Source organism: Crocuta crocuta, unplaced genomic scaffold, assembly GCF_008692635.1.
Source record: "Crocuta crocuta isolate KB4526 unplaced genomic scaffold, BGI_CrCroc_1.0 scaffold59-1, whole genome shotgun sequence".
Classification (NCBI taxonomy): domain Eukaryota; kingdom Metazoa; phylum Chordata; class Mammalia; order Carnivora; family Hyaenidae; genus Crocuta; species Crocuta crocuta.
In genome coordinates this window covers 1,454,862-1,467,432 of record NW_027551579.1, presented here as the reverse complement: position 1 = coordinate 1,467,432, position 12,571 = coordinate 1,454,862, and the positions used below count along the sequence as shown (strand labels likewise).

The 12,571-nt window shown below is 43.3% G+C and overlaps 1 protein-coding gene across 1 annotated transcript in view; it reads left to right on the top strand.

The window, feature by feature from the left end:
* The window catches only part of HEATR1 (HEAT repeat containing 1), a 48,078-nt gene extending 36,141 nt beyond the window's left edge, over positions 1-11,937 (top strand). The window contains exons 32-45 of the mRNA XM_077751715.1: positions 734-894; positions 1,967-2,013; positions 2,129-2,252; positions 2,825-2,965; positions 3,478-3,764; positions 4,447-4,597; positions 6,155-6,313; positions 6,704-6,838; positions 6,997-7,101; positions 7,191-7,359; positions 7,866-8,020; positions 8,945-9,103; positions 10,680-10,788; positions 11,646-11,937. Of these exons, the coding sequence (XP_077607841.1) occupies positions 734-894; positions 1,967-2,013; positions 2,129-2,252; positions 2,825-2,965; positions 3,478-3,764; positions 4,447-4,597; positions 6,155-6,313; positions 6,704-6,838; positions 6,997-7,101; positions 7,191-7,359; positions 7,866-8,020; positions 8,945-9,103; positions 10,680-10,788; positions 11,646-11,734 (1,991 nt within the window). The 3' untranslated portion in view covers positions 11,735-11,937. The remainder of the gene's footprint in view (positions 1-733; positions 895-1,966; positions 2,014-2,128; positions 2,253-2,824; positions 2,966-3,477; positions 3,765-4,446; positions 4,598-6,154; positions 6,314-6,703; positions 6,839-6,996; positions 7,102-7,190; positions 7,360-7,865; positions 8,021-8,944; positions 9,104-10,679; positions 10,789-11,645) is intronic.
* Positions 11,938-12,571: the final 634 nt, after the last annotated feature.

Here is a 12,571-nt window from a genome sequence, read left to right as displayed (position 1 = left end):
TTTTTAGTTCTCTGCCCTTTGAAACAGAACAGCAAGGAGCACTGGAAAGAAGACACTAAGGGCCCCATCCATGGAGACTGTTTTCTGTATGGCCAGCTGTTTGGCCAGGTGGTGGCTTGTCTGATCCCACAGTCGGCTTAGGTTTGGCAGAGACAGACCAGGAGCCTGGAGAGCCATGTGTGGTGACTGCTTATGGGAAATGTCTTCAATTTGAGTTGCTCTCTAGGACAGCGAGCGGTCTTTAAGTGGCCCACCGTGGACCCTCCAGTCACTGTACCCTCAAAGCCTTTTAAGATTAGATAAATTTGGATACAGGATTCTACAAAGTTTTAGGACACACATCTTCAAAATTTTAGAATTAAATGTTGAAGGCTAGAGATGACCCTCCTTCAGACTCTTGTGAGCCACTGTGTAAATACTTCTAAGGCTTCAGAATTGGGAATGGAGGCAACCTTTAAAGGTTCCTTTTTAAATGCCTTTGTCTTTCATTTGCTTGTCTCAGTTGTCCTGTTTGTGTGTGTGTTTGTCTTACGTGCATTCTTCTCTGGGCTCTTAGATGCTTTGTTGGTAAATACACATCTTTCACTAATTCAGGAGAGGAAAAGCGGGGTGTGACAGATTCAGAAATTCCTCTCAGAAAATTGTACCCCTTTGACCATGCTCATTACGTCTGCCTTTGTGAAGACCCCACGTGAAGATGAGTGACGTCACCTGTCCTGTTGCTCTTTTTCAGAAGCTGTTTCCAAAGCAGCATCCGCTAAAAGTGAAACACAAGAAAAGGTGCTACAGATTTTTAATATAGACACGCACACGAGCAAGCAGCTGCGGCATTTTAAGTTTTTGTCCGTGTCCTTCATGTCGCAGCTCCTGGCTTCCAGTAATTTTATCAGAAAGGTGATGTGTTCTTTTAAATGTGTTTATGACAGAATGATTTTGCTTTTTTTAAAGGAACTATCTTTTAAGCTAGTGAAAATAGATTGGCAAGTATAAAAACATGAGGCCTGCCTTTAAAGACAACAGAAAAAAACAGGGGCGCCTGGGTGGCTTAGTTGGTTAAACGTCCAACTTCCACTCAGTCATGATCTCAACAGTTCGTGGTTCAAGACCCGTGTCAGGCTCTGTGCTGACAGCACAGCTAGAGACTGGAGCCTGCTTCAGATTCTGTGTCCCCTCCCTCTCTGCCCCTTCCCCACTCATGCTCTGTTTCTCTCTGTCTCAATAATAAGTAAAACATTAAAAAATTAAATAAAAAATAAAAGCTCTTAATAGGAAGTGGTGAGGCTGTGGGGACACGGTTTTTTATGTACCCACGGTGGGTACTGTTTCCGGACAGCCGTTTCAGGAAGCAGTCCACACTCTCCAGTCACATTGGAGATGCACATACTTCCCCAGGCGGATGAGCAAATATGCTGTGATGTGTACTGTGATGCGAGGACTGTTAAATGAACACTAGGACAACATAAGTCTCGGTAGACAGATCTCAGAACTCTGATGCCCCCAGAAAAGCATGTTGCTGACTGTGGCATACTCTCTGACAACATTTAACGGCAGGTTCAAGTCTGTGGGGCTGGAGGCACTTTCCAAGGGAAGGGATGAGAGAGGTAGGGATTATGCTAGTAACTGTAATGTTTATAATGTCATCCAGTTAGCTAGGAGCCAGTGGAAACATTTCATAAAATTAGTGGGTAAATGAGTGTAGATGGCTGTATTTCTGAATCTTTCTAATACATACAGGTATCATCAGTATCTATAGAGTATAATCACTGAATAGAATAATTAAAGGGAATAGAGTTACTACAATTTGGGGAAGATCTGACCTTATTAAATTGTAACGTCAGAAAATGGTCCTTGGGAGGTTTGAATTGAATAGTCTTATAGATGATTTTCGTTGCACCTACTTCAGATGATTTTTTTTTTTTATTACTAGTTTGCATACTGCTCTAATGAGGTTTTCTTTAAAAATTAGGTGGTTGAAAGTGGTGGCGCTCAGGTTTTAAAGGGCCTTGAACAGAGGTATGTTACTTTAAAATAATTTTTTTTAATTTTTATTTGGAAATAATTTCCAGCTTTTACCAAAAAGCTGAAAGAATAGTAGACAGAACTCTCATATGAGCCTCCTTTGTTTTAGGTTGCTAGAAACAGTTCTTGGCTATATTAATGCTGTAGCACAGTCCATGGAGAGAAATGCAGACAAGCTAACTGTGAAGTTTTGGCGGGCACTGCTTAGCAAAGCTTACGACATGTTAGATAAGGTAGGCTTCCATTTCTCCCCATCCACTGAGTTTTGTTGCTGTTTTTATGTCCATGTGAAACTATTTGATAGAAAGTTTTACTTTAGGAATAAACTTATCAATAGTTTTTCTTACCATAATGGAGCTCACATTTTTCCTGGAAAAATATCTTTTGATGGCTAGAGATAAATTCATCTGAAAATGCTTATTTACCTACAAATTATGAGAGCATGTTTCTCACTAAAAATGATACTTTAAGATTCAGTCATCTAATACTGTATAATGTTCTACTTTAGGCAAGCAGAATAGAAGAAAAATACCTTTTTCGGTAGAGTATATGGGTCGTTAGAAATATCACTGGCCTTGACATTAGGATCACTGTTCAAAATCTAGCTACAAGACTTTGAGCAGTTCACTTAGTCTTAACATCAGCATTTGGTTGTTTATTTGTTTGTTTTCTTTTTTCAATGTGGTTAGTAATGCCTACCTGGAAGGTTAGTGTAAGAACTAAACAGGGTATGCAGCGAACAGGAATCAGTCTTAATCTGAATGACTCATCCCTTGTTTAAAATTATTTTAAAACTACTGTCTAGGTCAATGCCTTGCTGCCCACAGAAACCTTCATAGCTGTGATCAGAGGGCTGCTGGATAACCCGCTGCCATCTGTCCGCCGGAAAGCCCTCGATCTTTTGAACAACAAGCTACAGCAGCGTACGTCCTGGAAAAAGACCATTGTGAGTGAGGACTGTCCACGATACCCAGTCACCACTCTTTGCTTTATCGAAGAGCTGCATTTTAATTCCCTTGAGTTTGTCACTTCCCTGAGTACTACAACTTAAATAAGTATATTAATATCTGAATATAATGACAGTAGGTGTGTTCCTAAAACGTGATGTTAATTCTAATAGGAATTGGGATAAGAGTTCTTAGAATGGAATCTAAGCCTAACGGAGTTGTTGCTAATGTGGACCCTATGCTGTCTTAGCTTTAGCGTGATCTAATCCTCATTTACTTCAGACCGGTGTGTGTGTTAATGTAAATACGTCCAAACTTGGTCAAAAGCACATACTCTGGCTCAGTGGTAAATAAAGCAGATAAGAAAACATTTGCTTGTGTCTAACTGTGCGGCATGGGGCCTCTTGGTCTCATTTCCAGTTAGGTGTCTCCAGCAGTAAAAAAAGGGAAAAGACGGACTAGTATTATTTTTCTGTAGTTCTAATTTAAAAATTTTGGCTTATCTCTTCAGGTGTATCGTTTCCTAAAACTGGTTCCAGTCCTTTTGGCCATTGTGCAGCATAAAAAAAAGACAGAAGAACAAGCAATAAACAGACAGACCGCTTTATATACTCTCAAGCTTTTGTGTAAGAATTTTGGTGCAGAAAATCCAGAGCCTTTTGTCCCCGTGCTGGACACTGCAGTGAAACTGATTGCACCAGAAGCAAAAGAAGAGAAGAATGTGTTGGGAAGTGCCCTGCTGTGCGTGGCAGAGGCGACCTCCACCCTGGAAGCGCTCGCCATCCCTCAGCTTCCCAGGTACACTTGGGGCCTGGGACAGAAGCCCTCGCGTGGGGTTTTGGGTACAAATGAAAAATACCTTAGCGATTTTTTTTTTTTTTGGCCTCTCAGTAGAGGTTACATAACATTAGGTTTAAGATTTGATCTTCAGACTAAAAACCACAACATTTTAATTTCCCTTTATGATGTCTGTTGCCTCCCACTTTTCACTCCCCCTTGGGCCAGCTGTAACGAGGAAACAGGGGTGAAGCCCTGCGAGGGGGGTTCCATCCATTCAGGCAAAAGCTGCCTCGTGCAGCCCATGTTCAGAGTTGAATGCTCCTGACTTTGCCCTTGGACTTTGGTATTTTCTAGCTGTGCAGCCCTGGGTAGGTTACTTAGTCTGTTAGAGCTCTGCCATCTCTAAAACCCAGACCGTACCTACCTCATGGGATTCTGGTGCGGGGACGCACGTAAGGCTTTTTGCACAGTGCCTGATGCAGAGCAAGTATTAAATTGAAAGGCCTTGTTATTTTTTAAAATGAGTAACTATTGGTACTGGGAGGTTTCTTGCTGTGAGTCCCATAAAATGTGTAGACAACGTTTTGTAGGCTGTGACATAGCATGATGTAATGGGCACAATTGTTTGCATTTTTGCGTCATGACTTCCTCCATTCTCTGTTCTTAGAGTTACTCTAAAGCTCTTGTTTTTTATGTCTAGCCTGATGCCGTCACTGCTGACAACAGTGAAGAACAGCAGTGAGCTGGTCCCCGGTGAGGTCCATCTGCTCAGCGCCCTGGCGGCTCTGCAGAAGGTTGTGGAGACCCTCCCACACTTCATCAGCCCGCACCTAGAAGGCGTCCTGGCCCAGGTGAGCCACGTGGTTGCCTGGTCCACCAGGGGCAGCATCAGGGCTTCTGCTGTCTGTTTACTGATAAAATGCTGAGTATCAAACAGGAAGATTTTACATAAACAGTTCAAAGTAAACTGTAATAGCAAGTAGCACTTCTCACAGTCATTGTCAGAGTCAAAAAAAAAAAAAATGCTTCATATGTAGATAGGGGAGGGTAAAAGTGAAAAAAAAATTGATTTTCACAATTTAACCTCAAAGTTTAAATTCAAATCACTATTAACACTACGATCAGAAGAATAGTTCTAAAACCTCAACATGCCATGCCCTTTTCCTCTCCCATCATCCCTCCTGCTTGATCATGATGTCGAAATGGTCATTGCTTTCTTACAAGGCTCCTCTCTATTTTGATTTTGCAGAATGTGTTTTTGTTGTTGTTGTTTTTTTTTTTAATGTTTTTTAATTTCTGAGAGAGAGAGAGACAGTGTGAGCAGTGGAGGGTCAGAGAGAGGGAGACACAGAATCTGAAACAGGCTCCAGGCTCTGAGCTGTCAGCACAGGGCCCCACACGGGGCTCAAACCCACAGACCGTGAGATCATGACCTGAGCCAAAGTCGGACACTTAACCGACTGAGCCACCCAGACGCCCCTTACAGAATGTGTTTTATCGCCTTTCTTTTCCCTCCGTGAGATCCTTGGTGGTGGGCTGGTAGAGCTGCCTTTTATTACTTGTTGTAGAATCTTGTGTGCCCTCTTTGTTTCTAATGTGAAAGATTTTTTAATCCTAAGGTGTCTTTCAAAACCAGAATCCCTCTGTTGCTGTTCAGTGGTTACTTGGCACATGGGTAGTGGGCAAAGGGCACTTCTAACTGAAAATGCCCCAGAACAGTCTTCACTCTATTGTGTTGTATTGGTCATTTGCCATTTATGAGGTTAGGAGCCTCAGCTGCTATGATGAAAATTATTTAGCTGATTCACACACTGGATAGCCAGGGCTTGAAAGTAGACTTTTTTTTTTTTTTTTGAATGTTTTTTATTCCTGAGAGAGAGAAAGCGTGAGCAGGGGAGGGTCAGAGAGAGAGGGAGATACAGAATCTGAAGGAGGCTCCAAGCTCTGAGCTAACAGCACAGAGCCTAACGTGGGGCTTGAACCCACGAACCGTGTGATCATGACCTGAGCCGAAGTTGGACGCTTAACCAACTGAGGCATCTAAAAAGTAGACTTTTTATAGAAAGGGACCCCTACATCTGAGGAGCTTTCTAGATTATTTAGCAAGAACAAACTTGACTCTTCTCATGGTCTCTGGATTCCTGTCCTCTAAAAACTCCCATCAGTCTGAGTGCTCTGTGTCCTTCTGCCTTCCGCCATTTACATACATCCCTGACTCCACTTGGGAAAGAGGCATCTGTTCAGTTGTACCTACAGGTGTCTAAGGCTGGCTTTGAAAGGAATTCTGTGAAGCTATAGTGCACCAAGCTTTCCCCAGCCACTAGCCTCTGGATTGACTTCTGTAAGTGTGCAGACATTGTCAGTGAGTTTCCATACTGGCTTTGATCATGGTTTTTATATTCCTGTAGGTGGTTCATTTGGAGAAAATCACAAGTGAAATGGGTTCTGCCTCACAAGCTAATCTCCGTGTCACATCCCTTAAAAAGACATTGGCTACCACGCTTTCACCCCGAGTCTTATTGCCAGCGATCAACAGAACTTACAAGCAAATTGAGAAGAACTGGAAGGTTAGATTACACTGGGTATTAGACTTTGGAGAAGGGAGATATGGTACTGAAATTTGTTTTCACTTAGAAGAGGATGGTTGTTTTTTAAGTTTTTTTATTTTTAACATTCATTTTTGAGAGACACCGTGGGCAGGGACGGGGGAGGGGGGGGCCGGTGAGGGACACAATTTCAGGCAGGCTCCAGGTTCTGAGCTGCCAGCACAGAGCCTGACATGGGGCTCGAACTCACGGATCGTGAGATCATGACCTGAGCTGAAATTATATGCTGTTTAACCTAATCAACTGAGCCACCCAGGCACCCTGACAAGGATGGTTATTTAATTGATAAATGCATTAATGAACTCTGAGAATATTTAACGTCGGCATATCTCTTTATTGTGTTACTGGTAGAAGCACATGCGCCCGTTTATGAGCATCTTGCAAGAGCACATTGGGGTCATGAAGAAGGAAGAGCTCACATCCCACCAGGCTCAGCTAACAACATTCTTCTTAGAAGCCCTGGACTTCAGAGCACAGCATTCTGAAGTAAGCTCATTTCCGTTTCCCCATATCCTAAAGTTATATTAGGATATAACTTGTGCTTGTTTAAGAGCCAAAGAAAAATCTAGCTGTGTAATCTGTTTTACTTGTCAAAGTTATTTAGATCCACATGTGAGTAATCTGGCTAATAAATCTGCTTTCAGGATGATCTGGAGGAAATTGGAAAAACAGAGAATTATATCATTGACTGTCTAGTAGCCATGGTGGTAAAACTTTCTGAAGTCACATTCAGGCCCCTGTTCTTCAAGGTAAGCTTTCTTCTTCCACGTCTCCTTTGTGCCCATCCATAAGTGTTATAAGACACATAGAATAAACTAATACCACCTTATCTTTTTAGCTGTTTGACTGGGCTAAAACAGAGGATGCCCCAAAGGACCGACTTTTGACATTTTACAACTTAGCAGATAGCATCGCTGAGAAACTGAAAGGGCTTTTTACTCTGTTTGCTGGCCACTTGGTGAAGCCTTTTGCTGACACCTTGAACCAGGTGAACATCTCCAAAACAGGTGGGTAGCTGAGTCCCGTGGACACCTTTGCCCTGTGCACCTTACACAGGTACAGGAGGTGTAATGAATACGAGGGTGAAGGTTTTACTTCGCAGTCAACAGGCATTGAAGTGTTTGCTTCAGCAGAATGAAAACATGTTAGTAACCAGTCGACTCACTTAGAAAAAAGAATACGGTAAATGGGTACGTGCTACTGTAGGTTACTGAAAATAACTTTAAAATGTAAAGATGGAAGATTGGTGTTTTCTTTACTGCTAATAAGTATCCCACTTGATAAGTGGTAGTTGAACTTGCCAAACTAAGGGATCTGAACTGAGAACTTGTCTCCTACAGAAGGAGCCACTTCCCTGAGAGCCACCTGTTTTTTGTCATGCCTTCATCCAGATTTCTGTATCATTTTAGAAATATTCTTCTGATTGTAGTGTTGATAGTGATTTGAATTTAAACTTTGAGGTTAAATTGTGAAAATCAATTGTTTTTTCACTTTTACTCTCCCCTATCTACAGATGAAGCATTTTTTGACTCTGACGATGACCCTGAAAAGTGCTGCTTGCTATTACAGTTTATTTTGAACTGTTTATATAAAATCTTCCTGTTTGATACTCAGCATTTTATCAGTAAAGAGAGAGCAGAAGCCTTGATGATGCCCCTGGTGGACCAGGTAACCACGTGGAACCATCTTTTTGACACAGGATAAGAAAATTATCACTGTTAAATTTTTTTCTTAATTATATTTAAATCCAAGTTACTTAACATGTAGTGTAATAATGGTATCAGTAGAATGTAGATTCATCACTTTACAGAACAAAACCCAGTGCTCCTCCCAACAAGTGCCCTCTGTGTTGCCCATCCCCCATCCAGCCCATCCCCGACCCACCTTCCCTCCAGCAACCCTCCTTTGTTCTCTGTATTCAGGTGTGTCTTATGGTTTACCTCCCTCTCTGTTATCTTACTCTTCCTTCTTTCTCCTTTGTTCATCTGTTATGTTTCTTAAATTCCACATAGAGGTGAAATCATGATACTGTCTCTGACTTCTTTCGCTTAGCATACCTTCTATAGTTCCATCCACGTTACTGCGCAAGACAAGATTTCATTTTTTTTGATTCACTGTTAGATATTTACTAGATTTATATGTTCTAAAATTGCAGCTTGCTGGGCTTTCTTCAGGCTTTTTTAAATGAAATTTTTATTTCAAAATCGATTTTTCATTTTTAATGTACAGAACTTACCTTCATAATGGTGTGTACCAAGTTTTACTTTTGAATTTTTCAAATAGAAGGCAGATTATAAGGTCTCTTGGTTAGATTTTTAATTTTCTAAAGCTGGATTGACTCAGAATGTTTTAGGGCTTGGCTGCCGTCTGGAAGAACGCCTTTCAGCTGTTCTGTGCAGGGAGGGAGGGGTGATGCCAAGGGCCATGGCCATCCATCACGGCCCCAAACCATCGGTTTGCTCTAGAGAGCATTCAAATTGCACACCGGTCATCGAGCCTGCTGATATGAAAGAGTAGACAAGTGTATTTACACACCAGAGATTTCTCAAACAGGAGACTTGTTGCTCAGAGTCCCTGTCTCCCTCCTCGTAGCTAGAAAACAGGCTGGGAGGAGAAGAACGGTTCCAGGAGCGAGTGACGAAGCACCTGATCCCATGCATAGCGCAGTTCTCCGTGGCCATGGCAGACGACTCTCTATGGAAACCGCTGAACTACCAGATTCTACTAAAGACAAGAGACTCCTCACCCAAGGTGGGTGCTGTGGTCGACAGGCCCCGAAGCTGTGTGTGTTCCCCATTTAAACAGCCCTGAAGCGATAGTGACCATAGGCCCGTGGTCAACCAGCTCCTTGGCTTCTAGAACTAGAGGTTGCTCTGTTGGGCAGAAGTTTGAGGCTATTTATGTGTAATAGAAGTCCTCCCTCACCCCCACGGTGTGTTAGATGCAAGTAGTGACATATTTAAATGTCCTCATGCGCCCAGAGATTATCTTTCAGTCTGTACACAGAACATTCCTTTGAGTTAGAGCAATGGATTCTCTCCGTCGTGTGTATCAGGCTTAGGATTTTGTGAAATAACGGAAGGTAAGTAGTGGTGGACCGACATACACATGGGCGAGGATGAATGGGAGTTACAGCCCCGTGCAATCTAATCATCATACGAGTACCTCAGTGAACAAAGAGTGAAGCAGAATTTTATCAAAAGATTTATTACTTGAAATTCATAACATTAGGAGAGAGAACAATGAGGCTATTTTCACAAACCCCCAGATTTTAAATTACAGGGTCTTACAAGCTTACAGCATTTAATTTACCTTAATATTTTATTTTGAATGTACAATATCAAAAAAAGTCAGGTAGTCACATAGGCTTTTTAAAGAAGTCATTTTGCTGTATCCAGATATTTTGTTGTCATTATCCAAAACCAGAAAGGGGATTAGTACAGCTTTTGTTTCGAAGTGAATTACTAACAGAGCCAGACAATTGTTTGCATTCCTTGTCATAGACCAGAAATATGAAATTGAGAATAGAAAACATATGAATTAGGAATATGAAATAGGAATAGAGAAACACCCAGACTTAATTTTAAGTTCCCAGATCGGGACATCACGATAGTCATTGTTTTTTAATTCTGTGCTGAGCGGCCGGCCCCTCCCACCACTGTAGTGGGGACCCAGTCAGGCTTCTGAGGGAAGGGTCCTGCCTGAGGGGCCAGGCTGGCCTCCTTGCCCCCAGCCAGGTGAGCCTGTGAGCTTCAGTGCACGTAAACTAGATGATATACTTGAGTTTGTGTGTGGCTTTTTATTTGATTGTTGTTTTTAAAGGAAAATGTTAGAAAAAGGTATTCGCATTAAGCCCTGCAGTATTGGAAGACACTGTAAAAACCACTGGTATAAGGTTGTCCATATCATAAACAGATCCTAAGTTGCCATATAAATGGGTTTTCTGAGATGAAAGTGGAGTGGACAGAAGAACCAATTCATGTGAAATAACGTTTAGTTTAAAAAGGCAGACCTGGGGGCACCTGGGTGGCTCAGTCAGTTGAGCATCCGACTTTGGCTCAGATCATGATCTCGCAGTTCGTGGGTTTGAGCCCCGCGTCGGGCTCTGTGCTGACAGCTAGCTCAGAGCCTGGAGCCTGTTTCAGATTCTGTGTCTCTCTCTCTGACCCTCCCCTGCTCACGCTGTCTCTCTCTCTCTCAGAAATAAATTTTTAAAAATTTTAAAAAGGCAGACCTGTCTCAAGTTAGACAGTTGTAAGATATAAATATAGGACTGCTAATCTTGGAGGGTTTTTAAAATCCTTCTTTACCTTTTTATTCCTTTCAGGTTCGATTTGCTGCTCTGATTATGGTGTTAGCACTGGCTGAAAAACTAAAGGAGAATTATCTTGTCTTGCTACCAGAGTCCATCCCTTTCTTAGCTGAATTGATGGAAGGTAATTCCTAACCTACTAAGACATAATGACAAAAAGTCTGTGAAGGTATGCCCGGTGATCGTGGACATTTGGACAGAAACCCCACCCTCCGCCCGCCCCACATGACAGTGCACACAGGGCAGACTTCCTGTGTTGAGTAGGGTGGGGGAGCGTGCTAGGTGACCACCCTGCGAACATTGGAAACTTGTTTACAGGGGAATCTCATCTCCTTTACTTCTGTGTTTATGGTGGTAAAAACTGACTACAGTACTGTTTCTCATTAGCCTCGCACATTGATAGGATTGAGTATCTCGGTCCGCAGACATGAGGGCCTATCAGAAGGTCTGGTGCCAACGACTGCAGTAGGTTAGCTGCCTGTTAGCACCAGCCAACATTTCCTCCGTGCCCTACCTGGAGGGTCTCTTGCAGTCCTCACATGTGGGTGCCTTTCTCCCTGTTTCATAAAGGAGGAAACTGGAGGCTTTGAAAGGAGCATAGCAGGTAGAACTGGGGTTCAGGCCAGGTTTACACAGCTCTGGGTGCGGCGAACGCCCTGCCGCCCGAGAGAGCGGTGCATCCCAGTCAGCAGGGGTGAGGCGGCGAGTAGCCCAGTGCTGGTCTCACAGTCCGTGCTCCCGTGTCGCTCACGTCCTGGAGTGGGGCGGCACTAGGAATTCGGGAGGTCCGCTGTGTCGCTCTTTCGGGGGGCCTCCCTCACCTTCAAGTCAGACCAGGAAGCGGGCTGGGAGGAGGGCACCATGCTTTCTGCTTCATGGACAGGTTTCATTTTCCCTCTTGGGACTGAAAAATGGCCAGATGATGCAAGGTGTGAAGAACTGGACAACCAACAGCTGAGGCAGGTTTCTTTCTGCATTTAGATGAATGTGAAGAAGTGGAGCGGCAGTGCCAGAGGACCGTCCAGCAGCTGGAGGCAGTCCTGGGGGAGCCGCTGCAGAGCTACTTCTAACCCTCCGCGCTTCGGGACTGTCTTGCTCCGTTCAGAGGTCGGGTTTATTCTTCTTCTTTGTATTTGTGGGCGTTTGGTACCATATTATTTTTGGTGCCCTCACACCCGCGCGGACTTCTGTGCGAACCCCAGCCACGTGCGCTGCTCTCCCGCCCCTTGTACAGAACCGCAGGAAGAGTAAACGATGCCTATTTTTATACAGACTGCTGTTTGTCTACGCATTTGTCATCGTCTTTTCTGATTGATGCTATTGATATCAGACCTGTTTAATTTCAGCACTCAAAGACAGAGGTACCTCTCTTTAAGACAGTTAAAGCCTTTACTTTTCCCATAAAGGGATGTCTTATGTGGTATCCGTGTTGGATTTCCCTCCTGGCAGGAAAGGGACAGCTACTCGGCACTCAGCAACAGTGCTTTTGACTGTAAAGGTATTTGTGGAATACTTTTCATTTTGGGTAGGTGATACTTTAGCCATAATTTCTGTGCGTGGCCTCAGAAGGAATTAGTCCTGGAGGACATTTTCCACTTAGGACTATGATTGTCTTGTGTAACCTCCTGTCTTTGGTGGGGCCAGAGGCAACAGGCTGTTTATGGCAGATTCCACAGCTAGGAAAGGCCTAGAAACGCTAGGGGGCATGGCTTCTCCAGAGTTAGAAATGATCACATATCCCCTGGTGGTAATTCAAGAATTACTTGTATGAGAAAGTATCAGATTTTTTTCAAGCTTTGAAGTTATTTTTTAATGTTTATTTTTGAGAGAGAGAGAGCGTGCAAATGGCGGATGGTCAGAGAGAGAGGAAGACACAGAAGCTGAAGCAGGCTCTAGGCTCTGAGCTG